This window comes from Oikopleura dioica, chromosome PAR, assembly GCF_907165135.1.
Source record: "Oikopleura dioica chromosome PAR, OKI2018_I68_1.0, whole genome shotgun sequence".
In the NCBI taxonomy this organism is placed as follows: Eukaryota; Metazoa; Chordata; class Appendicularia; order Copelata; family Oikopleuridae; genus Oikopleura; species Oikopleura dioica.
Window position 1 is genome coordinate 12,266,301 of NC_137293.1, and position 24,862 is coordinate 12,291,162.

Here is a 24,862-nt window from a genome sequence, read left to right on the forward strand (position 1 = left end):
AATACAGTAAAGAAATTATAGAAAAGATAGACTATCGATCAAAAACTAGACAATTTTATAAGAGGCTCAATCAAGCAGGTGTGATCGGAAGCTATCTTGTAAGCTCTCAAAAAAGCTTCCGAAAGGGAGTTAAAATGAGTTCCCAGAGAGTGACCAGTTTATTTCTCGCTAGGAAGGTGCTTATCTCCTTCGTCGTCCCTGTGAATGACGCCTTCAGTAACTTCTCACGACACAGGTGTGTTGGTAATCGAGCCTCAACTTGCCGGATAAAGAAGTTCACAGCGATGATTACACAATTAATCAAGCACATTCATTCTCAAAGACGGAGGAGAATTCTTTGCAATTTCCCTTTGTATTCAAAACTAGGCTGATTTAAATATGAATGAGCCAAGTTCAAAATCCATCTTCGCGTGTTATTGTTCGCCCTTGACAGGTCATTAAGGTTTCCCATATAAAATCATATTTATGATGCGAAATGAAATCCCTGAATTGCGAGTTTTCCTCGGTGCTTGAGCAAGGAGCAAGACAGTCGCTGGAATTCGAAACACATTCCAGGACACAGGCCGCCCATGAAGAGTCGTGTACAAATAAGCAATAATGTTGTAGTGATAACAAGAATTGCAAAAAAAGAAGGATGAATCGGAGCAGTAGACGGAAGTTTGTCCATGGGAGATCTCCTATCAACAATGACAAAAACATGGGCTCATCAAAGAGAGCATGATCGTTGCCTGGAAGACTTTTTTGATAGTTAGTTGACGATGGATTCAATTAATCCAATCAAGAAGTTGACTCATCCAACGTCCCACGAATACTTTTTACTGCTGACTATTATGAGAATTTTCACCCTTCGTCTTGCTCAATAGAAAAACTTCTCTGGAACAGCTGTTCTAGCCAATAAAAAGCGGAAACAATGCCCGGAAGTTAATCGGACTCCTCTTCTTTGATTAGCTCAAGATTTATATTTACCCAAGTTTAGGAGCGATTTTAGCTGCACAGTGGATCAAAAGCGAGCCATCTCAACGAGCCAGAAATGGCAGCACCTGTATCAGCACTGAAATAGTTCATTTGTTTTGCATGCGAAAAACTACGTCGACCTTTTGGGCGATACCACAAGTGGGCGATAAAGACGAAAATTTTTTGCAGAAAGTACTGTAACTATTTGAAATTCAATTTTATTTTGCCAGGTGTTCAAACTCAACAATATAAAAAGCATTTATTGATATTTATGTTCAACGTTCAAGGTCCTAGAATCAATAGACAAATCGAGTAATAAACCCACTAATCCTGGATCAGGAATTTTAATGAGAGCCAGCTATTACTGGTTATTGTGAGAGGTATTTTATTGAGTGTCATTTAGAGAGCAGTTTCAGTTGGCCGAAGTAGCCCCGAGTCGTCATTTTCGTCACTGCTTTCTTCCTCGGAGCTTGAATTTTTTCTTTCTTTGCAGTTGCGGCGATCTTTGTCGAATTTGATCGCTCCCAGTCGCCAGGCGTGTATGTTGAGGAAGGTATAGCGGAGAGCGTTCATTTGGAAAAGGACGAGAGGCGGGTTGAGAATGTTTGCGAGGTAGTACTTCAAAAACTGCTGATATCTAGACTCCTTATCTGCCTGAAGATTACGCCCAATAAAGATATGAAAATCAAACAGCTCACCTCGTCGAATGAAGTGTAGAAACCGATGATATCGAGAACAGCAGCTTGAATGCAACAAAAATTGTTGACGATGACCAGAACAGAAAGGGCGACCATGAGCACGTAGCTTTCGAAAAACATGATTGCGCAGTAGACCAAAATCATCAGGACTAAAAATTGATGAGTCTCGAAAATCATCCGCCTTTCTTTACCAGAGAAGACAGAAACAATCCTGATCGTGTAGACATCATAGGCAGCTTCAAAATTGGAGTTGACATACTCGCGATATACTTCAATGCCAATCGAGATCAAAGCTGTGTAAATCAATGGCCTAGAAAATGGACAAGCGTAACAGTTTTTAAAATTACCAGATTCCATCCCAAGTGAACTCGTCTTTCAGCTTCACGTCATGAAAAAACTCGGTATAAACGTTCTCAGTGCTCTTGAATTCTCCTGTATCGCCCTTTTCCGAATCCAACCGTGCTCGAAAGCTTCCTGAACAAAAACTAAGATAGGCCTTCAATCGCATTCTGCTATTGAGTCACAAAATTACCTTTTACATGTTCGATCAAGCTGTACTCATCAATACTTTCAGGAATGTTACTGCGGAAAGAATCTTCTAGCTTGCTCCGCTAAAACACCCCAATAGAAATCAACGAGGAATAATGCTTACAGGGGTATCGCCATCGTAGCTTCTCGGAATTCTTGGCCTCTTGAAAAGATCTGAACCCGCTAGATCTGTTTCCCGGGAGGCAATCGACGCATCATCGTTGTCATGAAGCAGGCTTAATTCGTCTACGTCCTCCTTTTTCCACCGCGACGGAGATCTTCAGAAAAACAAGAAAGGAAACTACCTTCGATTACCTCTTCCAAATTGTCGTCGTTTTCGGACTGTTCTCTTTATTCTTCCTGCTAAAGCGCCTTGTTACTGTGCCCCTAAGGTTTGGCGTCTCTGATCCGCTAAAATCCTCTGTACAAATGCTTTCATTCTCACTGAACCTGATTTCACTGCCTTGGAAGGATTTCTCTGCGTCGGACATTTTTTATTTTCGTTTCTCTCATTTTGAGGAAAACGATTTTTCTTTGAGATAGATCTAATCTAGAGAGTGGTACAATTTGACGAGATTGGATTTTGAAGCTTTATTTGTTACAAAATGAAAGCGCGGCCGTATCCTCATCGGTTTTCGGTCAGGTTTTCGTTGTTTTCTTTTTATATTTAACGAATGAAGGGCAGCAAAATGAAGGTGGTGACAGAGTAGTCAAAGTTTATACTGTAACGGGGCGGCGGCTATATTGTGGGCGCCACCTGGTGCTTAAAGTTCACCACACATGATGCCTCTCTCTGACGTTTGTGTGTCGAGCGAAACTTGATTTTTACTTGAACTTGGTCTGAACGATAGTGGGCGCTCCTGTAATTATGATAATAGTAATAATGGAACGCGATGAACTGTCAAATGAGCGACCGCCTGTCGAGCGAGCGGCCTTCAATTTGTGTAATCTAAAGTTGAAGAGGAAAGTGGGGTAGGCGCCCACAGGGTTCCGCCGAACTGAAATGGGAAAAATAAAAATGGGCAGTAGCAGCTTTAGCAGGCACCGCGACTAGGCGAGATTCAGTCAGTCACGGGATTTGGGCTTTCGGACACATGATCAGGTGAGACAATGTGCACACAGAGGGTAAACATCGGCTAAGTAAAAATAAACTATTTATTGTTCTTCGGTGGTGCTGCTGGTGGTGGGGCGTAGGTGTTCGATGAGGTTGACGCAGGCGGGGTCACCGAACGCCTATCGATGCCGGAATCGAATGAAGAGGTGTGATCTGAAACGAGTGGCACTATAGCTGGCGCACTTGAGCATGCCAAAGACCAATCAGCGGGTAGCAAAGCGTAGCCAACAGAATCATCAAGCCGCGAGCGTGATGACGATTCCGTCAACATTGACGATAACGATTTCGACGAAGCCCAATCTAGCACACGAGCGTTGCATTTCTTACGTTTACTTACAATCCCGCGCGTAGCAAAAGCGAAAGCGAGGCGAGAGCAAAAAATCAAATTGAAGCGACTTACCATTTATGCCGTTGCCCTCCGACAGCTCGGACGGGTGGCCGCCAACATCGCAGCGGCTTCCAATGTTGCCCGGAAAGTATTCGTGTCTATTTGTTCGCGAATTATGATGGCGTATCGCAGCGTGGTGATGCTCGTCTTTACGGCAGCAGTGCCTCTTCAGGATCATCAAAGCGCATACGCAGGAAAGCAGCATCACTACGATCAGTACGCCGACTTTGACTACTATGCTCGTCGGTAAAATGGGTGGGTCAGGTTTTGTGGGTGTAGGTTGAGTGTCAAATGTTTTTTCTACGGTAGAAGGCAGCACTTGCAGTTTCTGGGTAACAGGCTTCTCAGCCCAGATGCAGGTGTCTTCTAATTTTCCTACGTTTTCGTAGTGTCTTCCAGCACTCCAGTTGCCTATGTATTCTGTAAAGATCTGAATGTATAAATAAAGGTACCTTTCAGACCGCTCTCGCCAGCGAGGGCAGGTTCAAGACCCCGGAAGACATATCTTGATCTGTAACAGTAGTGACAGCCGTTTCTGTCGTATCCATAATATGTGCTCTGTGATAATTGAGGCTAGAATATTCATTGAAATCAGATTCAAATATATGTTTAATTTACCAATTGAAGCAATCCGTTTCCTTTGATCGATTTTTGTCTCGGTGACCAATTGATAAAAGTGTTGATGCATCCGATAAGAGAACCACCGCAATGCGTCGCATAACCATCAATACCACCGAAGGATTTGATTTTCTGTGTGACAATACTTGGAAGTCCAATCGGGACCTCACGTCGACTGTTTTCTCGAGTTCCAATGTGAGTCCTTAGCTCCTCCAACTCATAATCGTCGGCACTATCTTCGAGTGCTCCGTAGAAACTGACTCCGTCAGTACCGAGCCTAGGAAGGACGAAGGTCGTTGTTGTGTACGACTCTTTGACTTCTTCGAAAGTTTCGATTTCTTCGCACGCATAGTTGTTCCGCATCGGAACGGTTTGAACTTCTAGCTCGCTCTCAATGCCAAACGCAAGTCGGCGCCCCGAAGAGACGTCGGCAATTGCCAACAAGTCCTGGCTCGGAACCGGCGACAAGACAACTTCTGGCGGCTCAATAGTTTTGACATATTCCATTATGGCATGTTCCTGGCGAATTCCAGCTCTGTCAGGCTCGATCAACACACGCAGACTTTCGGGCGAGTAGATGTCCTCTTCGCCAACGAAAGATTGCGTTAGTGAAATCGTCACATCGCTGAACTTCGTCTTGCGACACGTTGCTATTCTCGGTGTGGGATCAACCTTTGAACTTATTGCGCACGTACGAATCTCGTACTCGATCTCATAAGCGCTAAAGTCGGCATTCTTCCTTGGAGTAAGAGCAACTCTTTCTCGGAATGTGAGTCCATCTTTGTCGGGTGATTCCGTAAAAGAATACAGACCAAGGTTCACCGTGAAAATTACCGGTCGCACAAGTGCCTGGAAATCGTTATGGAACAATGCTGTTCTTGGGATAGCTTTGATGCTGAAACTGTGGACTTCTCGGCGCACTTCAGCCAGATAAGGAGGGATGAAGTAATTCTTCGCGTTAGGATTACTCTTCACAATTTTATCGTTTTCCTGGAGGAAGTATTTGTTCAGGAAAATTGATAGAATGACAGTTCCACCGACGCTTTCAAACGACACAATGTTAGCTTGAATCGGGACCAAGATTGTACAGCTGAAATCATCACCATACAAAAAGCACGTGAGCTCTTTTTCTTGTGCATTCTTCAAATCAATGATCTTTCTACCGCTTTCTCGGCCTTCGTAATCCATCAAAATAAGCTGTTCTTTTTTGAAATATTTTCGATTGATGTTCCACTTTACTTCAAAATAGTCCCCAGGGTAATCGAGAACTCGAACTTTGACTTCGCTAAATTGAATTTCATAAGATGTAATTGTAGCATCGGATTCAATTATTTCCTCAGCGTCTCTTCGCGGCTCCATTTCGTCTAAATAAGGTCCAAATCCATGCTCGTTGAACCCCCGAGGAAAGGGTTGGATGATTACTCCGCGAGGGATAGGGCCAGCGTAAGAATTTGTTCCTTCGGAAAGTTGAGATAGGAATCGGAGTTTGGGACAATGACGGCATTGCCCAAAGCGAGCATTTCGCGTGTTTAGATCATTCATCGTAAACACGACTTGAAAACGATTGATGTCAACTGAAGCTAAGTCTTTGATGTCTTGGGTCGAATATGCGAACTCTGTGCGATCTAAAGCATCACGAACGAGACTCGGTGGCTCAATAAAGTACTTTGGTCGATCTTCTGGCATTTGGATAACATGAGGCCAGTTGAGGCATTTTCGTTGACCTCGGCCGTCGATGACAGCGAGGAGCGAGCCACTCTCCGTTTGGAGCCTGTTGATCTCGTCGCGCTGCCATGCACAGACAGTGACTTTGTAAAAGTGACCAGGTATGAGATCGCGAATGATAAGCTGTTGATAACTGGGCGGATGGATGGGTATATCTTTGACAGTGACGACTGTTGTGTTGTATGGTGCGAGTTCATCGAGGCAGACCTTTTGGTCGAACGCATGGACAGAATAAATAGGTGTTGTTTGCGATGTATTGAATGAGGGCCACCATCTGCAGTCGATTGATTCCGAGTTGAGAACTGTACATTGTTTCATCTCAAAGACGCTGAATCTACCATCCGGGGTCTTGGGCAAATATAAATCTCGCGTAAACGGATTGGGTTCTTCGTTGATGTCGATCCGTACACTAAAATAACTCGTTGAAAGTCTGATTATTGCGCCAAAATGGGATTTTCCATCCACTAATCATGTCTCAAAAATATTTTGAATTATCTGCGGTTAACGTTCGTTCATTATTTGGTAGATGCATACGATGGCATTCAGATTTTATATAACAATTAGGAATAACGTGATGGCGCCATATTCTAAAGTTAACTTTACCTCTGAGAAATGCGATATTTGTTGTGAGGCGAGGCGTTGACCAACGAGACCTGATACTCACCCGAGTCGTCGACATCGGGGAAGAGTATTTCAAGTCTAATGAAGGCATAACACTTTCCCTCTGGTTTGAGGCACGTCTTATCGTCAAGCTCGACAGTGTATTTTCTTCGTCCGCAGGCGAAAGAAGAAGGACTGCCGTCTTTGACGAACTCCACTTCTTTGAGTAGAGTTTTCTTGTACTCTACGAGCACATCTTCGTACTTCAGTTTCCATTTCAATCCACCAGCGCGCATCCTCGAGGTAAGGATATTCTGCCTCACTGACCATGCTGGGGCCAGTTGCAGCTTGGCTACAAGGAGAACATTTGATTTCGAGTGGTTACTAATTCCATGTACTGAGATCTTCGATGAGTCTTTTTTAAGTTCGCGAATTGTTACTGTTTGTGGTGTAAATTTAACAGTCGTGTCAGAGTAAAACATAGACGCCGTTTTTGAACTCGTTCTGCGGTCTATCATTGACGTGCAAATTGAGGTATTTTAAACTTTCGATCGCTAGCTGAGAGGCCGGTAAGGCCTATCTCCGGAGGCAATGAGACCCCCTTTCATTTGTAGCGCGCACTAGAATGCTAAGTGCTAGTTACAGCCTCAACTTTAGAACACGGATTATTAACGAACTGTGCCTGATGTCAAATGCTCGATTCGGTGGACATGATCATTGATTGGAATATTCTTTGTTGCTGTTGCAAGCTCGTTCTTCGCCCGGCAGCGGGTGTATGGGAAAAGTCGCTGGTTTGGTGTTATTTGCCATCTGCAGACCATTCTGTTCCATTTCGTCCTTTCGCATTTCGGCTTCTGCAGCACGTCGTCTTAAAAACTTCTGTTAGAGTAATGTTTTGATTTCTGTGGTTATTAGACTCGAGCAAGACCGTCAACGATATGATGATTGAATGGTGCGAAATCAAGGTTAATGGGTTTGCTTCCCGCTCTCCCGAGGGGCTCACCCTCTTCCGTGATAATCAACAACAGGGCGAGCGAAATGAATTTCTGACTGGGCAAGTGTAAAGCTACAGACGGAATATAATATATTTTAATGCGTTTTGAAAAATCTTATCAAGAATTCAGGCGAAACTAAAAAGGGATCGAACTTTGATTAATTGCCTTGTGGCGGGATGGACTACAGGCTGTAGTATCTCATGATCGGCTCAATAACACGTGACAGGTGAAGCGCTTGACCTCCCTAGGGCGACAAAGGCCTCGAATGGTCAATGGTAAGATTTAATGCGCATTTAGATATCACACTAATTCGTGGATGATCCGCAGCAGGGAGCTACTCTGCGCTCGAGGAAAAACGCGTTGGAGTAGGGGCAATGTCGACTCAGCCGTTACACGCGACAAATAAAAATCGACGTCCTGCATGAGCACTTGGACGGGAGCGGAAGCGGCACACGTCGGCTGATCTCATCAGATGAGCCACTTTATTGGACCGACCCGCGGTGAGGTGGCTCAAGTTCACGGGTCGGCCCATTGACATATCTACGGACCAGGCCACGTAGCACCACACGGTCCATAGCCCAGTCCTATAGCCTACTGGCACTGCACCCGCAGGCACCACACCCGCAACAGAGCCCCCCGAAAGTCTTAATGCCGGTTCAACAACTAACATCGCCGCCGCATACGCCACTAGAATTTCATGAAATTTTCAAAATGATCTGCCCGAAGACCGGCTGAATCACACAAATCGGCCTCGGCATTTCAAGATCAATTTGGAGACATGGACCGGCGTTATATTGCCTTTAGGATTTGATTGTCGTTGACATTCTTACTCGTGGTCACGTCATCGCCACTGCGGGTTATAAACTATTTTAATTTGCCACATTGGATCAGAATCATCAACAAAGAAAACGTGTATGAACTTGGGTTAATAAATTATCGGCTAATGAAATTACTCGCATGTTCAATATCCGCTCACGTGAGAAATAAACTCAGACGAGAAGAGTTAGTACCGAAGGATATAAACTGCAACTATCCGAAAGATACAGTCTCGTTCTTTTTGTTGATTAATTAGAGTGGATTTGCGACAATCCAAGCATCAAGAAACGGTTGTTATAATCCAATTTGCTCGAAATTGGAAATATTTTTAAATAATTACCTGAATTAGGATGGTGAAGCTCCAAGATGGGGATCGGGTATCCAGAAGCCTCGCAGTGGAAAATATCCGCATCAGAGTATCCCGATATTATCACTGGTGGTGCTAAAAATAGAGTTGTTAGTTAGACTTTATGTTATCGATTTTAAACAACTGTAGCCACTAAGTGGGATGAACTCAGAGGCGATGCAGAACTGTCACTGGCGCGAGCGCTTTCTTTGTGTAAGAGAAATTAAAAATCGATAATACCGTATTGCCACGTAGCCACAAAAGATACAACGGTATAAAAGTCAACTCAAGCTACCTTCATCTTTACATATATTTTATCCGAAAATGACTGTTTGTATCGAGTAAGCGATGTAGTTAGGACAAACGCTCATCACTGGACCACATTGGCCAGCGCTCCCCGACGTCCGGGCTACGGAAATGAGTTTTCCGCGGAAAATCGCCCAGAACATAAAAAGGCAAAAGTTCATCATCAGAGTTGACAGTTGAGGCAGATAAGTCAATTACCTTTAGGCAGCTCTGTGAAGAGCGCGTCCCCCTGTTCGTGATAAGAAAGAGCGGGTGCAGGTGGCTCGAGTGGAAATAGTACGTCCAGCTTCTTCCCGGTGATGATTTCGGCCGTGTCGATGATTTGGATGTCTTTGTCCTCGCTCGAGAAGGTCGTGTTGAACAATGTTGGCGTGACAGAAGAACTAATAATTTGTCGCTTTAAAATTTCATTAAAAATTCTTGACTCACGAATAGTAAAAGAAGCCGCCTGCCTTGCAATCAGACGGAAATTGCTCACAAGGTTTCTGTAAAAACATTGTGAGTCGACAGTTCTGGGGTAAAAGATCGTCGGAGAATGAAAGGAAGCGGACGGAATTGCGGTCGTGTGCTGGGCGAGTCGGTACTCGGTAGTTGAACTTTCGCGTGAATCTATTCCCTGCGCAGGAGTCGGGATCTGCGTCCAGAACTAGCTGTAGATCAAATGCTGGTATGATGTTATCAACGCGTGGCCTCGCCACGTCAGCTGAAAATTATCGTTAATTTAGAGTCTGTTAAATCGTATTTAAATATGCATCTCTGAAAACACCTCCAAAGGGCGAAATATTCCGTTCAAGAAAAGACTTTTGAACTTTTTAAATAATTGTAATTGATTCAGTCGTGAATGAAAAAGATACGAATACGAAAAATAATGGTCTGTCTGAGAGTAACCGTGGCGGTGAAATTCAATCCCCGCAAAGCGCGACCCTATTCATAATCGTATTTTGGCTCTCATGATCAGCCTCCTCAAGTCGAGCTGATAAAATTAATGTCCCAGGGGATGTAGGAGAGAACACGGGGGGACTCACGAATTTTCAATTAATTTTGTGATCTACATGCCCTGTGAGGAGCCGACCAATAATTCATTTTCGAGTGTATCTGTTTCATTTTGCCGGAGTCGCTCTTTCGTAAAATACATGTGTACCTTTGATGAGGATAGTGACAAGCTCGGGCCTGCCACTGTCGCGAGTGAAGAATCGACTGACTTGATTTATTTGGACTGGGCTGAAAGTATAGAACGTAATTTGCATGCGAATTACTTTTGCGTCCTTACCTAAATGGTACAGTAGCGATAAGATGACTTTCAGCACTCTGACAGTCAGATATACTATCGCCAGATTTTGGTCCTTTACAACAGGACCATTGAAGGGCTTCGCGGTAAGTAGGATTTTGGATTTTAAACGCGGCTGATTTCTATAATCATTTTATTAAAGGATTTCAAGGCCCCTTGTTTCGAGCTCTTAAAATTCCTTGCTCGGCAATTATGCGTCATTTTCGATCACACAATTAGAAAATACTATCGTGTTTTTCGGCGACTTACTTTATCTACAGTTAGCCGGGAAGTTTGTTTTTGATAATATTTGAAAAGAGAATCTTCTTCTTCAGAATTGCGACCAATAGGCTTAATTAAAAAATTGCTAGAATAAGTGCTCGCCCGTTGAGAAAAATACCTTGACAAGATCGCAGGGGCCTCTGTACATGAAGCTTGCACGCGATTCATCTCCATCCAGGAGAATTGTATCGCCTCTACCGACTGAAAGCTTGTTAGCAAAAGTCGAGACGAAGGAAAGTGTTCTTACTTTTCAGAAGAATAAAAAGGAAGGGGAGCATATTACTGTGGTTGCGATGAATTCATTCGGAATTATGAGTAAGTTGAGTCTGAGTTTGGGGATTTTCGGGAGCGGCATTTCGGATAATTGAATAAATTATTTTGTTTACGCCTGTTCTAAACAAAGCAGTGCTCTCCTCGCTGAGCCGATGTCACTGGTGACATTCGTAAGTAGCTCAGCGCCCGTCCTCATCCCTCTTTAACAGTCCAAATTTCACCAGGTATACTTGCCAGCCAAGTAAGTAGATACCGAGGGCAAAAAAGGACGTCCCGCCGGGTCTCACAAAGCGTCGAGTAAAATGCTCCGCGGATACATTTTAGTTGACCCTTTTGAGATAATAGATAGATTAAATACGCCGGCGAGGCTTAGCTCCAATTATTGTACAGAAAAAAAAACGAAAAACGCTGATACCGGCATAATGACTAAATTATGAGTTGCGTCTTATTCTAGTCAACCCACTTGCTTGTGCCGCGTGTATGAATAAAGAATATCAAAGGAGAATTTCTCCTAGACGACGATGAAAACATAAATATTCTGAAGCCAAGGTCTGACCATATTTTACGATGATTTTATGAAGTTTGGAAGTGATTAAAGAATAAATTTGATAGAAAGCTTATTTTGGCGCTCGAAAAAACATGGTTTTCTGGGAGAAAATTTCTACTGAAAAATTGGCGAGGCTATTTTTATAAAATTTCGCTGATGAAGGCCGATATGACATCTGCGAGAATGATATTTAAACTGCTAGCGGCAAGATGTCTGTTGACCCAATAGTTCAATATTTTTATGAGCAGAGTAACGTTTGCCCTCGACCTTCCACAGCGAAACGAGCGAAAATGCCCCCGCCGAGTCTGTATTTGGCCAGGTAAATATGTTCTAATCATTGACGCTAAAATTGGCACGTTTATTTGACGAAAATGAATTAAAAAGATTACGCCTCTCAAACAGCAGAACACAAACACACACAAGGCCTGATTTTTGTGCTGATCCATGCACGAGTAATAGCATTTCTAGCGTCTGGCGGTGCGAAGAACCGCTATCAAAGCAAAAAAAAAAGGCAAGAAGATTTAAGCGCCGACGGGAAAGGCATGGCGCGTCTGGTCCCGTCTGTGAAGGAAAGAAAAACGAAAGCGCGGCGCTGATTTTCCACTCTGCTTCCAACTCGTTTGTTATCAGCACTTGAACCGTGCCTGTAAAATGTACATAACATTAGCGAGTAAATTGTAAAAATCGATCGAGAAGAAAAAACGAAAGGGTTTTTTTTTCTCTTTCTGGACGCGATCGATCTTCGCGATCATGGCCGCTGCACCGGCAACGTGCAGTGTAAATACTGTATTTATCTTATCTCCACATTCAATTCGAGTGTGGATGAGAAATCCCCCGTGCCTTGGAACTGATGGAGTACTTCGTAAAGGGAACTTTTTCTGGGCGTTCGGTGATGCGTGGTTTACTCCACACGGAGCTATTTTTGGGATTTATTCACTCTCCGCTTGCTTAGATTTAATTAAACACGAGTGTTACTCAAGCATCCATCCCAAAATTATCCAGAACAGATGCTCCGACGAACAAATATACACATTTTGTCCCCTTTGTCCCGCGGTTTTTATGAGTATCGTAATCATAAACTTCAGAAAGTCAGAAACTTGAAGTAGATTTATTGCTGGATTCTAACATTACCGGGCGAAGGTTGAGGCCGTTATTTATTATTGTCACAGGTCTAAAGTACAGTCTTGTGCACTGCCCCGTGCACTGTAAAACGTGTGTAAACTCGCAGGAGGTAATAAACCCGTTCCTTGTGCATGGCAATCTGCCGCTTCTCTGAGCGTCGACGAAGATCTCTCTCTTTCTCTTGTCGTCGTCTCGATTACCGATTTCTAAAACAAAACATTTTCAGCCTTGTTTTAACGCACACGCCCGCCATTAGTATTTTCAAAGCTGGGCCAGAACTGGAGACAGAAAACAACAGCAACAGCAGATATCTACTGCTTCTGCTGTCGAGCCTTCTGTTGATGTTTAGATCTGTTTCTTTCACACAGACGATCTCTCTCTGACTCTCTTTCTTTCTCGTGGTTTTTTCGATTTTCCTTTTTCAATATTTTTCTTTGGTAGCAGTCTCTTTTGGTTCGTGAACCGGCGAGCCAAGCGCGCCATCGTTGAAAGCCAGGTTCGCTTAAAAAGCAGCACGTCCGCGCGCGCTTCGCCCCGCGCCTTCGATCTCGCTTTTGGTTCGAAAGTGCGGGCCGAATGTTCCCGTGCGGGCCACTGCGGACCACGGCGACTTCGGTGCGGGTCGGGTCCGCTGGCGGCGCGGGCGAGGCAACGCGCCATAAGGACATTGAACCGGGAGGCTCGCTTTGGAAGTCACTCTCAAAGGCGCGGTTAAGAAGCGAGAAGAGCTTCGAGGCGTAGGCGGACGGGAGCAGTCGGGCGATGACGGGAGAGACTGCGCCGTTGCACGCGCCGAGGAGCTCACGTCCGCGCTGGAGATGATCCTCGGCGACCAATCGCGCCTGAGCAGGGGCGGCACTTGATCTTCTGAAACTTCAAGTGCAACGCTCTGAGCACACGCCAGACCTTACCTATTCAACCATTTACCAGGCTAGTAGATGAACATTATCGATGGCTCACATAAGAGCGAGCCCACCACACCAGATTTGGACCCATGCTCAAGTTCACGGCTCTTGGGGTCGTCCAGATTTCACAACGACGGTTGTTGAATTATCCTCACGTGTGCCTCGACCTCCAGAACAATTAAGACCTGTGTTTTCACCCCGAGCGGACGGAAAGTTTTTCTTTCGAGGGTTAGTTGGGGTTCATTATTTCGACACTAGTAAATAATCTGACTTCCTTATTTTGAATACAAATAGCTTATGCAAAATAATTTGTTCTTGTGGGTTTAACCCGGAATATCAAAATAAACAGATAAGAAATTGTAAATTCTAGGTAAAAATCTCAATCTCTTATCAGAAGAATTGCAGGAAAATTCGACATTTACCTTATTTTTTGACGCTACTGTAATTAAACTCGCTTCAATCAATTTGAAAGTATCTTTCTTTTCAAATCAATTATGAGCTGCTGAAGGGGTCGGCGGTTGTTTTTGATCTCTAAATTTCAACACAATTTCGAATTCAAGACTTTCGATTTCTTCACCAATCCGCAATAGAACTGGTGTGGTATGTGTTGATTTACATTGATGAACTCCTGAAAACGCCGGTACTAACGCGCGGATACGCCTGGTGCGCTGAATAATTTGATCGAAATCCTCATTGAATTAAGAATAAATCGACGTTTCTTTCAATAGCTACGGTTTCTCTTGAGAATAAGACGCAAATTCAAAGTTCAAAAAAACGTGTTTTCTCATTTCGTCTATTTTTTAATAAATGTATTTTTTGTGTTTCCGCCGGAAATATGTATATTTTAAGAAACAGTCTGATTACTGTATTTATCTACCCGAAAATTGTTGAAATATTTCTTCAAAGAAGAGGCTAAATTTCATGCACAACGGCAATTGTTTAATATGCCATCAAGGTAGGGTAGTTAAACGAAGGAAATAGACTAAAGCTGACTTTATGTATAGGTTTAAGGTAATTCTGATGGAGACCTTTCAAGAGGCTCCTTATCGGCGGGAGCGCAACTCAGCAATCGAGCGCGGAGCTGACGTGGATACGACTTGAGGAGACTTTCCCGGATCCAATTTTAGAAAAAATATATTACTGATTTATTTCTAATAACTTTTGATTGACGCGCTGGCTAAATTAACTAGTGCATATTTATAATAAGAAATCAATGAAGATGGATCTTGGATCCTCGTCGACCTTCTTTTTTGCCGGCACAGACGCGAGCTGTGGTCAGCTTCTTCTTCAGACTTAATTAGTTGAAATAAAAAATTATTTGCCCTTGCGAGGAGCCAGCGGTTTCGGGGAGCGCACCTTCTCGATAAGCCACCTCGTAAATCATTAATTTATTAGTAATGAACTTCGACAAGAGTCAGCAGAATTCGCCTTTGACCTGGCGCGCTGATAATCGCTGAAATTTCACTCTTCAAAGGAAATTCAACGAAGGCGGAACTTCCTCGCCGGATGCGCGTAGTCAACTGTTCATCTCTGGCTTCCGTTACGAGCCGTTTTGAAGTCTGGCCGTCCTTTTTTGTTGACAAAGTAGCTAAATAATTTAGACGGTCGTTTTTACATTCTCAGAAGCTACAATCGACAGGCAGTCTGCTTCCGTGACCGCAATTATTCTGATATTATTCCGTCACATTTCAGCGGGTTCAATCGTCTTCCTGTCCAGGTTGAGTTCAGCGGGCGTCTGTTAATCGCGAAATTTATTGAAGCCTATAAACACGTTACGTGTTCGCCTTCTCATTTTCAAGGTTCAATATTGAAGAAGAAAAGGGAAAATTTCACCTTCATCGTAATTGCTTCATTTATCAATGGAATAGTGTATAATCAAAATGGAACTCTTAGTAGCATTTGAAAATTCCCGCATGAGCCATTTATTTCCTGTAAAACCGGGGCTCTTTGAAGCACGAGTGTCTAAAACACACCTCGTTTATTCTGAGAACTCACAGATTCGCCAAGTTCAAGAGCCAGAAATCCTTGAGACAAAGCTCTTCTCTTTGCTGAGAGGCTTTTGTTTTCGCAGACTCTCTCATTGTGAAGTAGTGAGTTTACCAGTCTACGAAGGAACTTACTGACCCCAGTCGGTATGGTATAATTTTTGGTTGGAACAATAAAACCTCAAGCTGGTCTAGCTCGACCGCGCTAGAGTTTAAGCCTATTGTTGACTGCAGTTGCTCGTTTTTGACAATGAAACTTAGTGATGATGCTTTCATTGCGCATCAGCACTAATTCGAAGGTATAAAAAATCACTTTATTCAGCGAGTATGGATATAACAGCTTGCAAAGGATACACTTAGTTTAGCAGGCAAGACTCATAAGTAGGCACCATGTACTTGATATTGATGAATGCATCTGGACCACCGTGCTTCTCGAACGCCTCGAGGGTCTCTTGGATCAATTCTCTAGAATACAGTCAGTCACTTGTTTACTGGCTTGTTACTGGCTTACCCGATGTTCTCCCGCTTTTGCTGCGAGTAGTCGATTCCGTCGCCGCTGTTGAGGTTCATGTTTTTGAAAATGTTCAGGATGGGGAGAATCTGGCGGTAGTAGGGAACCAAAGCTTCGCCAACGATATCGGCAGAGATGACGAGGTGCTGGAGGACCTTCAGTGTCGTGCAGATGGTCGGTCGGCATCGCGTGTTCAGAGCGTTTTTAATCGGAATGATCAGCTGGGGAATAACTAAAGAATAGTACTCAATATTCTATTGCTGAAAAGGAAAGTCTTACCTGGAAGAATTTTCGATCCACCATGCTCGAGCATATCATGAACTCCTTGTCTAGCAAAGAATTCATATGGGTGCGTTGTTTCGCTATTGAAAACAGTAACATAACGTGTCAAGCAAAAGTTTCTTACCATAAGCCATCGAAAAAGAGTGGCAAATAATGGTGATAGTCAAGCTTCTCGATCTCTACTTTCCATGCGATTCGATTTCCTTTTGTATCGTGCTCAAGGGCGATGGGGAAATCTCCTCGCTCATAAAATTTTCGGAAAGAGGTGGGACCTAGATTAAATTCTTATTTGTGACTTCCGAAAGGAGATCTTACCGCTCTGTCGTTTTTTGAAGGCGCCAGCGGTAGGTGGGCCGATGATCTGCGCTTTGGGGCTCCTTGATTTGATAGTGAATCCTTCGGTCTCCATCCCACCTGCTAGATACTGTCAAATGTTGAAAAAAATCTCCCGCGAAAGAAGGGAAAAAACGAAAAAAGATCTTACCTTTTCCGGTTTTTTATTTAAACTGATTTCAAAAACCGAGATTTGGCAACAACAAGGACCCTGTTCTAGAAAATCGACGAATAAGTTGAGTTTATTATGCAGTTTTTTTATTGTGGTTAAATTGATGATACGGATCCGTTGGCGATTTTTGAGTGCGCAATCGCCACTTTTTTCTGCCTCTTCATTTCTTCTTTCATCGATCTTCGTATTGAAATTTGCTTTGGCGCGTTTTTCGAAAGATTTGTTACGTTTTTCCACACTTGATCAATTTATCAATGGTTTTAAGATTAAATTGCTGTACCTTTTAGTATGTCGACGTACCACTGCTCTTGCTCGAAGCCCATTTCGAAAGAGAAAGTGATGTCCCGCGAATGAGTTTTAATAAGAATCGCCTCAGTGTCTTTTGGCTTGATCTTTTCCACCGAGATGATCTCGTCGATGGGAATGACGATCTGCTCGGCCGGTATCTCGAGCCGATTCGGAAAGAGAAAAATCTCTCTTTTGGACCACGTTGGGTTGAACCTTTTTTGGGGGTCAATTATCTGGAATTATTGAATCGCAAAGAAGATACCTGGAATCGGCGGCTTTTGAGCAAACTCCTCGGATTAAAATGTCTTGAAATTCGGTTTCTTGAAGCTGATCGCCGCTGTTATCTTCGTTTTGACTCTTTTCAATCGCATTTTGAGTGGACAAGTCAAAGACAGTGTCTATTTAGGTTTCTATGATGCTATACTAACGTGAGAGATAAGAAACATAAGAAACCATAGCTAGAATTTCTTTTCGCCATTTAGTCTTGCTTATAAACTCGTATTTTGCTGAACTATTTCCGATGCATTTTGAGTCTTGTTCCAAACAAGCAATTCTGTCCACTATTTCTTCCTCTAGCAACCATTGATGATTTGAAAGGATATTGTCAAACCTGTTCTTGTTGAGACGATAATTGGTGCATCAATTGTTTTAAGCTCCATTTGTGACCAGTTTGTCTGATGGAAGATCTTCTCCGTTCGGATTTGATCGACTTTCAGGCGCGCACCTGGGTCGCTGCTTCTTTTGGATTCGTTTTGTGCAACAATAGTTACCCAAATCAATATTTGACGTACTTATATCAAAAAAGGTGGCTCGACAATGTTTTGTAAAAATCCAAGCTTAGCATTTTTGCGAGCAAAATTTGCAAACCAAGTGGCGAGACTTGATTCAATCTGTCAAGCAATTTATACGATATTTGCTCCGTGATAGGGTCCGTCACTGAATGAAACAGGTTAGGTTTGTCTTCTGCTGCTGTGTCTTACCTATTGGCGACTCTCCATAAAACAAGTAATAAATTGTGCAGCCAAGAGAGAAGATATCACACGATTTGCTGTAGCTGTCGGAGATAACTTCCGGTGCTTTGAACTGAGGGGAACCGACGTCGCCAGTGATTTCATTGTTGTTAGAGCAGATGACAGCGTCGAAGAAGTTACTGATCATGCAATGTCCGGTGCCTGAGAGTCGGAATGAAAAATCAATTTTCTAAAGCTCAATTTGATTTTGGCTTTTTGTCCGTTCCTGAGATGAGAATCGACCTCGGACAAATGTTTCTGTGGCAGATATTATGCTGGTGTATGAACTCCAGGCCAATGACCATCTCGCACGTGTAGAAGAGCACCTCCTCCAAGGTGAATCCACCGCGCTGATTATGCAGCTTCAGCAAATCGCCCCCGTCGCCAAAGTCATGGACTACAATCGCAATTATCCATCATTCTGCTACACTACTTAAGACTTACTGAATAAGATGGTCGAGCAATCCTGGAATATGTAGCTGACTTGGTCGATAAAAGCACCTTTCGTGCAAGATACGCTCATTAGAAACTCGTTTATTTTCTATGACCAACAAATCATCAACGATCATTAACAACTGAGTTATGTTCCAGACATAAGCGAGCCACGTCCCTGAGAAGAGTCAAAATGTCAAAATAGTTTTCTAGCTGATCGAAGTCTGGCATTTTGTCTTTTGCCATAATTCGAAGCGCGTATGTTGCATTCGTATCCGTTTTCGTTACTTTGTAAACGTCACCTTTTAGAATTGGTCATTAAAAGATCAAGACTAATCGTCTTGAGTTCGCTTTCGCCTGGGTTTTTAATTGAGTTAGCACGAGTTCAATCGGTGTTGATTTAGTTAGAGTAATGACCATGACGAAATGGCCAGATTCGATCTTGGAATAATTGCTAAATGTGTCCAAATTTACTCGCAAATCAAGCTCTAGGCATTTCCACTGAAGGTAGACTGTCGATGAATATGAATCTTGGAAGACGTCCCAGCCGAGATAGCTCAATAACGAGTACAGTAGATGATAGTCTGAGGGGATATACTTAAGAACCTTCTCCGCGCTCCATTTAAATAGCTTATCCCATTCCTGATGAAAATACAATTTCTTCATTTAGCTCCAGTTTTCTTATAAAAACCTCAATCTGTTGAGAGTCCAGCTCAAATCCTCAAAAAAGCTCTTACTAAATACTCTTCAGACTTGACAAGAAACCTTTAAGCTCGGTAGATTTATACACATTTCGGAGCACATAAACTAACTCGTTGAGGTATCGTGTGATTCCAATCGGTCGTATTTTATGCTGAAATTGCACTTGAACGAAATGAGCTAAAAGCAAAACTTGCTTGTTTCTTGCTGAGCTCAAAAATCTCCATAAGTCCTCTGGTAGTACGATCTTCTTGAAGAGCTCTTTTGATGAGTTTGGTTCCGATTGCATCTTCCCACACATCGTCGAAGTTCCACAGATGATTTTGTTCAAGAAATCTCTATATCAAAGAAATAAAGTTACAATAGTTGCTGGTGCATCTTACCAGAACAACAGATCTTACAGAAGTCGGAGGTAAGTCCAGTGATTTAGCTCTTTTGCCACGTTTCGATACACGTCTCAAAATATCCATCTTCGGAGAAAAAAAAAACTATTCTATCTAGTAGCCATAAAGCACGTGATAAATGTTCATTATGCACAGTTAAGTCCCGCTATGTCCATTTGAGGGAGGAGAATGGCCCTCTGTTGCCTCCGTCTCATTAAAACACGGGAAATGAAAACCGAAGCACTTAATGCTCGCCCGATAAATATATCTACTCAAAGAGGAGCTATATATTTGGATTGAAAGCATTTACTTTACGTCAATTTTGTAATGTCTGCTACAAATTGATGTGTACCGTTCCTGATTTCAAGCTCAGCTCGCGATTGTCTTCTGCTGAGCTTTTTCTTTGGAGCTCTGATGTTGAAAGCCTAGAAAAAAAAATAGAATGAATTTTCACAGTAATTACTATCTCCTTGGAATTACCTTGAAAGCCATAGCAGCAAGGCGAACACATTTTCTTATATAGGCTCAGCGCGTCAATTTTACTACCAGTGGCAAGTATTGGCAATTTTAAAACGATACGCAGCCGAAATGAATTATTCCACGGCCCAGTAATTTTCTTCTGAGCCCGAATGCCTAAATCGTTCCCTCGCTCGCTTCCTTTTTTGCAGATTTTCTGCTTTATGTAAGTTCAATTACTGTTAGCAAAAGTATTTTGACAGGAGTTGTGACCCGACTGGAATGGCTAATCTTTAGATTTTGACACTGTATATAACCTCATTTGGCTTTGTAACTATATAAATATGTTGCTAAGAAAATAGGATGTCAGGGTTAATATTCTCATCTGAAACGCTAAACCATAACCCTAACCCTAAGTTCTATTGATTTTACTTCTAAAAACATAGCTTTTACGAGAAAAAATTTAAGGCAGTTTCTTCTCGAGCAATTTCGAACTCTTCTTCAACGAAGCTAGGCTTTCTCGACCCGTCCTGCATTAGTGACAGTTGCCTCGTAGAGCGTTTTTCATTACTGGCAGTGGAACACAAAGGGAATTTGCTCATTTTAATCTTCTCTTGCAAGGGTTTCAAATTGTTATCGCCCAGTTTATAAATTTGATTAAAATCGAGCAGCTCTCGCTTGAAACGAGTCACTCTTTCCAGCTCAAATACTTGCAGTTATTTTCAGGCTCTGTGTTTGTGTTATGCTATAATTACCTGCGAAGAGGATAAAGCTCATGAGGTCTGTGAAGCGTATGGGGCTTTACTGACTTATTTATATCTTCGCTTATAGCTGCGTTAATGGAATACGAAAGCTGCTGGGAATCGAACTGAACCGTCTGAATTCTTACTGTTTCTGTGGGGCGCTTCTTGGAAACCCTTCTTTTGCCTCTCTTTATTTAAAATAGGGCCTTTGGTCGTGGCATAAGTGTCTTAAATCTGGTGACTTCTAATGAGCAAATAAAAAAATACAAAACAAATCGGAAAATCGGACATGACAAGAATGACGTGCCGTCGATAGACTTATCTACTGACAGATGATCGAATTAACTTCCATTTTTGAACGAGTTCATAGCCCATTCAATAGAATCATCTTTAATAAACTCGTGCTTACTGAGTGATCGTCCGAGATAATGCGACTATTTCTTGAAATACTGTATCTTCCGCTACTGAGAAACGATAAGAAATATTTTGAGTGTTAAGGATATAGCCGTTCTCAAGGCACTTTCGTAGCGCCAAAAGGGGACGATAAAATTTTTTCATTTCAAAAGGAACCCTACCTAAAATTGCCTTAGAAACCCGATTCTAGTGTTCTTTTTAATTTTTTAATGGAAAAATTTCTCTCTAGAGCAATTTTAAATCTTCCGATCACTTTTTCTCGAAAATTTTCCATTAAATCGGTCGAGTTTTTTCGATAAATTAAAAATTTGGACCTTTCTCTAAATTCCTAGGGCCAAAAATTTAAAAGATTCTAAATATTTATGATTCTACAGCCATTTTTATGAGGCTTACTTGAGTGAGCCGAAGCGTCAGACAGCGCTCTGGTTTGCTGCGCTGGGCGCTCTCCTCCATCGCGCGGTGAGGCGGGCATGTGAAAGAGCGCGCTGATTGGTCGAGCGCCCTGAACGCAGTATTTTTGAAAAAGAACAGACAAAAAGAAGAAGACGCTAGAATTTAAATTTGCTCGGGTTTTGAGATTTTGAGGCCCTAGGAAGATAGATTGGCAGTTATTAATAATAATACACGGTTTAGTTTTAGCGATTTAATTGAAAGATTTCGAGAAAAAGTGATCGTAAGATTTCAAATCGCTCCAGAGAGAAATTTTCTTTGAAAAAAATTTAAAAAAACATCAAAATCGAATTCTAGACATAATTTTAGGTAGGACCTGTCTTAGAATGAAAAAATTTTATCGCCCCATTTCGGCGCTACGAAAGTGCCTTGAGAACGGCTATATCCTTAATTTCGAAGTACCAATATTTGCAAATAGCATTCAAATAATGCAATGTGTTGAAAAGAGTTGAAAAGGGAAACCATTACAGTAGTCAAGAATACGCCCTGGCAGAATAATGGTGGGAACAAGCGCGCTGGGTACGCCCAATCAGGAGCGCGAAATATTTGGAGAGACTCCTTATTTTTTACTTTCCGCGAGAGAAAAGAAGGGATGAATTCGACATGATCAGAGGGCTTCTGACGGGCGCTAATAAAGGTTGTTTTTCTAGACAAATATAGACAAGATTCTTGTCGCATAAATCAAACAATTCGTTCAAATAAAAATTTTGAAATGCTCACTTCAATAAATATGGTATTTACGAAGATTCTAGCGTTCGCTGATGTGAAACGACTGAACAGACAAGACTGGATTCGCTATCTCAAATCTCCGCGTTGCATTTTCGCTCTCATCCTCACTTTCTGCATCCTTTCCATCACATTCACGCATGTTCCAGGACAATCGTTCTTCTGGACTAGGTAAAAACCCTTCAAGGAAAAATGTTCTTATTTGATGTCATTCTAGCGAAACAACAAAATGCTCGAGCAAATTCGTCGAAAAATACACTTCTTTGGAGCAAATTGGCGCGATAAAAATCTTCAAAGATTTTGAATCTCCTGATGTTGAGAAAAACTCGGATGTGATCCTCGGTAATGGACATGTGATGCTGTCAGCGTTCGATCCTACGGATGTCTCTATTACATACCAGGCTTGGATTCGAAAATATTCGAAAATAATAATAATTTAAAATCGTCAATTTTGAATTCAATAAAGGACAACCGCCACGTGATACCCTTCGATATGAGCTGGGACATCGAAATTGAAAATAGCAAAGAAAGGCTGGGAAACGCTTACATCGACTACAGAACTGGAGTTTTGACGAAGTCAACTTGCCACGGCGTTTTCGACAACTGCTTACATGTGTCTCATAAAATGCTGGTCCACAGATCGCAGCCGAATTTATTTCTTCAGGAAAGTGTTGAATTCTAAAGATGAATTTAAAAAACTTTTTGCAGGCAAAATTCTGACTTTGCCTTTTTCATAAAAAATTTTTAAACCCATAAAAACCTTAGTAGAGTCTTTAATAAGCTTTCATCTGAGCTATAGAACACTCCGTAATTCTTTCGGAAAGGCTATTAAAAATAGACTCAAAGTTTTGCCTTTTTGGGACCTTCTGACGTCATTTGTGACGTCATTCTCTAGAAAATTTCGAAAACGATTTGGTCGAATCGACTCAAAATTTTACGGGCTTTCATGAGGGCAGAAAATCCGGCCAGGTCAGAAATTTGCCTGCAAAAAGTTTTTAAATTCATCAAAGATATATATTTTTCCGAAAAAATTAAAATACCCCAAAAAAGACGATGCGTTTCACCTGGACTGGCTTCCATCTACACGAAGTCGAAATTCTCATCAATCCTCCAACTCCAAAGTCGACAATTAAAAATGTCAAAACAACGGAGAAAACTGAAGAATACACCTACAGAATAGCATCAGGATTGTACGCTGCTATCATCACCGAGATTCTGCCGGAATCATTTTTGCTGAAGGGAGACGAGAAAACGAAGCTATTGAGCCAGAAGATTGTGTTTGGAATGGCGAAAACGAGCGAATCTGCGTTGGAAGTGGCGAGAAAGAATATGAAGGCGGCGCAAGAACAGTCTGATTTGAAGCTGATAGAAGATCACGAACAAGCATGGAAGGATCTTCTTCATACAGGCATTCACTTAGACCCCGATGACCCGGATCCACATCATATCATTCCTCGGGCGCAGCTCGTCAATTCTACGGTTCATTCTATCATGGCCGTCACGCCTAGCAAAACGCAATCGCAAGCTCTCGGAGAAGACTATCAGCTGATTCCAAACGCTCCAATTATGACCCCAGATTACTGCTACAACGGAGTAGCAACGCTTCACTCAAACTCGCTGTGGAAGGACGTTTTGACCATTGATGAAGCTTTTGCCCTGCGAGATTCTTGGCAATTGACGCTCAAGAATCACGGCTGCAGCGGCCTTGTTTATGTAAGCACTTATTTCACTCACATAATTTCATTTTTCATATAGGCTGGAGCAGAAGGCCTTCTACAAGCAATGGTCCTGAGCTTCGCGGGACTTCAATTTACATCAGAACACCTAGCGCTTGGAACTGACCCTGAAGTTCTTCACAACGAAATCGGCCTCTCTAATATTCGCTACAAAAACTCTTCCATCGACATTTATCTCATCAAAGAAGACGGAATAGAACTGCCGGAAATTCACGTCACTGCCAGAAAATTGTCTAAATTTGCCGAGAAAATCTACGCTTGCGAGGTAGCCAGAACTCTTTTGTAACTCTTATGAATTTATCATTTTAGGCTGGTTGTATGCTACAGATAGAGCCAATATCAGCTGAAGACATGAAGTTTCCAATTTTTGTTACGAAGCCCGCAACGCCAATTTTGTATATTTCTCACTCGAGGGAACATCTCGATCTTCTTCAACACACTCTTCATGTAGAAAGCAAAATCTCCCACGCTGAACACTATTCTTCCCATTCTTCTGGCATTTCTGTTTATTTCTGGTAAGCAGATCATTTATAGTCTAATTTATGAATCGATTTAGGTACTTCTTCGGTGCATTTTTCTTCCTGTTCCATTTTTGTCTCATTCGCCTGGTGCTGAAAGAATACTGGAGTTGGGGGAGCACGCCGCAGCAATATTCATATCGTTTCAGACTTCAACCTTAGTTCAATACTGACCATTTTAATATTTATTACTTTCTGTCGCTGCTTCATACCAATAAAATTTCCATTCAATATTCACAA

At 42.3% G+C, this 24,862-nt stretch overlaps 5 protein-coding genes and 2 long non-coding RNA genes across 8 annotated transcripts; 1 reads left to right on the forward strand and 6 right to left on the reverse strand.

Moving 5' to 3' along the window:
• Nucleotides 1-1,353: 1,353 nt before the first annotated feature.
• LOC145704317 (uncharacterized) lies at nucleotides 1,354-2,683 on the reverse strand. Its single transcript, XM_081781767.1, has 8 exons — nucleotides 2,631-2,683; nucleotides 2,496-2,591; nucleotides 2,305-2,458; nucleotides 2,185-2,263; nucleotides 2,000-2,126; nucleotides 1,844-1,962; nucleotides 1,653-1,801; nucleotides 1,354-1,608 (listed from the first exon to the last, which is right to left on the reverse strand). The coding sequence occupies exons 1-8, from the start codon at nucleotides 2,669-2,671 to the stop codon at nucleotides 1,354-1,356; spliced, it is 1,020 nt and encodes a 339-aa protein (XP_081637893.1). The 5' UTR covers nucleotides 2,672-2,683.
• An 89-nt stretch (nucleotides 2,684-2,772) lies between these two features.
• On the reverse strand, nucleotides 2,773-7,036 carry LOC145703121 (uncharacterized). 2 transcript variants are annotated; one of them, XM_081780435.1, is made up of 5 exons: nucleotides 6,629-7,036; nucleotides 4,301-6,434; nucleotides 4,135-4,255; nucleotides 3,695-4,093; nucleotides 2,773-3,447 (listed from the first exon to the last, which is right to left on the reverse strand). In XM_081780435.1, the coding sequence occupies exons 1-5, from the start codon at nucleotides 6,919-6,921 to the stop codon at nucleotides 3,332-3,334; spliced, it is 3,063 nt and encodes a 1,020-aa protein (XP_081636561.1). In that variant the 5' UTR covers nucleotides 6,922-7,036; the 3' UTR covers nucleotides 2,773-3,331. The 2 variants fall into 2 exon arrangements, with proteins under 2 accessions (XP_081636561.1, XP_081636560.1); XM_081780434.1 differs by having other exon boundaries at nucleotides 2,773-3,594.
• Nucleotides 7,037-7,293: 257 nt separating this feature from the next.
• On the reverse strand, nucleotides 7,294-12,781 carry LOC145701878 (uncharacterized). Its single transcript, XM_081779094.1, has 11 exons — nucleotides 12,704-12,781; nucleotides 12,298-12,373; nucleotides 10,885-10,963; nucleotides 10,756-10,838; nucleotides 10,626-10,706; nucleotides 10,359-10,498; nucleotides 10,230-10,309; nucleotides 9,518-9,791; nucleotides 9,287-9,471; nucleotides 8,777-8,878; nucleotides 7,294-7,493 (listed from the first exon to the last, which is right to left on the reverse strand). The coding sequence occupies exons 3-11, from the start codon at nucleotides 10,913-10,915 to the stop codon at nucleotides 7,294-7,296; spliced, it is 1,176 nt and encodes a 391-aa protein (XP_081635220.1). The 5' UTR covers nucleotides 10,916-10,963; nucleotides 12,298-12,373; nucleotides 12,704-12,781.
• A 2,987-nt stretch (nucleotides 12,782-15,768) lies between these two features.
• Nucleotides 15,769-16,710, reverse strand: LOC145700985 (parkin coregulated gene protein-like). Its single transcript, XM_081778211.1, has 5 exons — nucleotides 16,578-16,710; nucleotides 16,387-16,534; nucleotides 16,260-16,342; nucleotides 15,981-16,212; nucleotides 15,769-15,934 (listed from the first exon to the last, which is right to left on the reverse strand). The coding sequence occupies exons 1-5, from the start codon at nucleotides 16,669-16,671 to the stop codon at nucleotides 15,826-15,828; spliced, it is 666 nt and encodes a 221-aa protein (XP_081634337.1). The 5' UTR covers nucleotides 16,672-16,710; the 3' UTR covers nucleotides 15,769-15,825.
• Nucleotides 16,711-16,868: 158 nt separating this feature from the next.
• On the reverse strand, nucleotides 16,869-17,470 carry LOC145704602 (uncharacterized). The gene is made up of 3 exons (XR_014134475.1): nucleotides 17,318-17,470; nucleotides 17,048-17,268; nucleotides 16,869-17,005 (listed from the first exon to the last, which is right to left on the reverse strand). It is a non-coding gene; the product is annotated as an uncharacterized LOC145704602 (long non-coding RNA).
• Nucleotides 17,471-18,928: 1,458 nt separating this feature from the next.
• LOC145705389 (uncharacterized) lies at nucleotides 18,929-19,325 on the reverse strand. Its single transcript, XR_014134588.1, has 3 exons — nucleotides 19,263-19,325; nucleotides 19,153-19,217; nucleotides 18,929-19,094 (listed from the first exon to the last, which is right to left on the reverse strand). It is a non-coding gene; the product is annotated as an uncharacterized LOC145705389 (long non-coding RNA).
• Nucleotides 19,326-22,157: 2,832 nt separating this feature from the next.
• Nucleotides 22,158-24,855, forward strand: LOC145701879 (uncharacterized protein KIAA2013 homolog). The gene is made up of 8 exons (XM_081779095.1): nucleotides 22,158-22,279; nucleotides 22,395-22,539; nucleotides 22,586-22,769; nucleotides 22,835-23,047; nucleotides 23,416-24,081; nucleotides 24,124-24,369; nucleotides 24,414-24,619; nucleotides 24,661-24,855. Exons 1-8 carry the CDS (start codon nucleotides 22,246-22,248, stop codon nucleotides 24,782-24,784), a joined length of 1,818 nt encoding a protein of 605 aa, XP_081635221.1. The 5' UTR covers nucleotides 22,158-22,245; the 3' UTR covers nucleotides 24,785-24,855.
• Nucleotides 24,856-24,862: the final 7 nt, after the last annotated feature.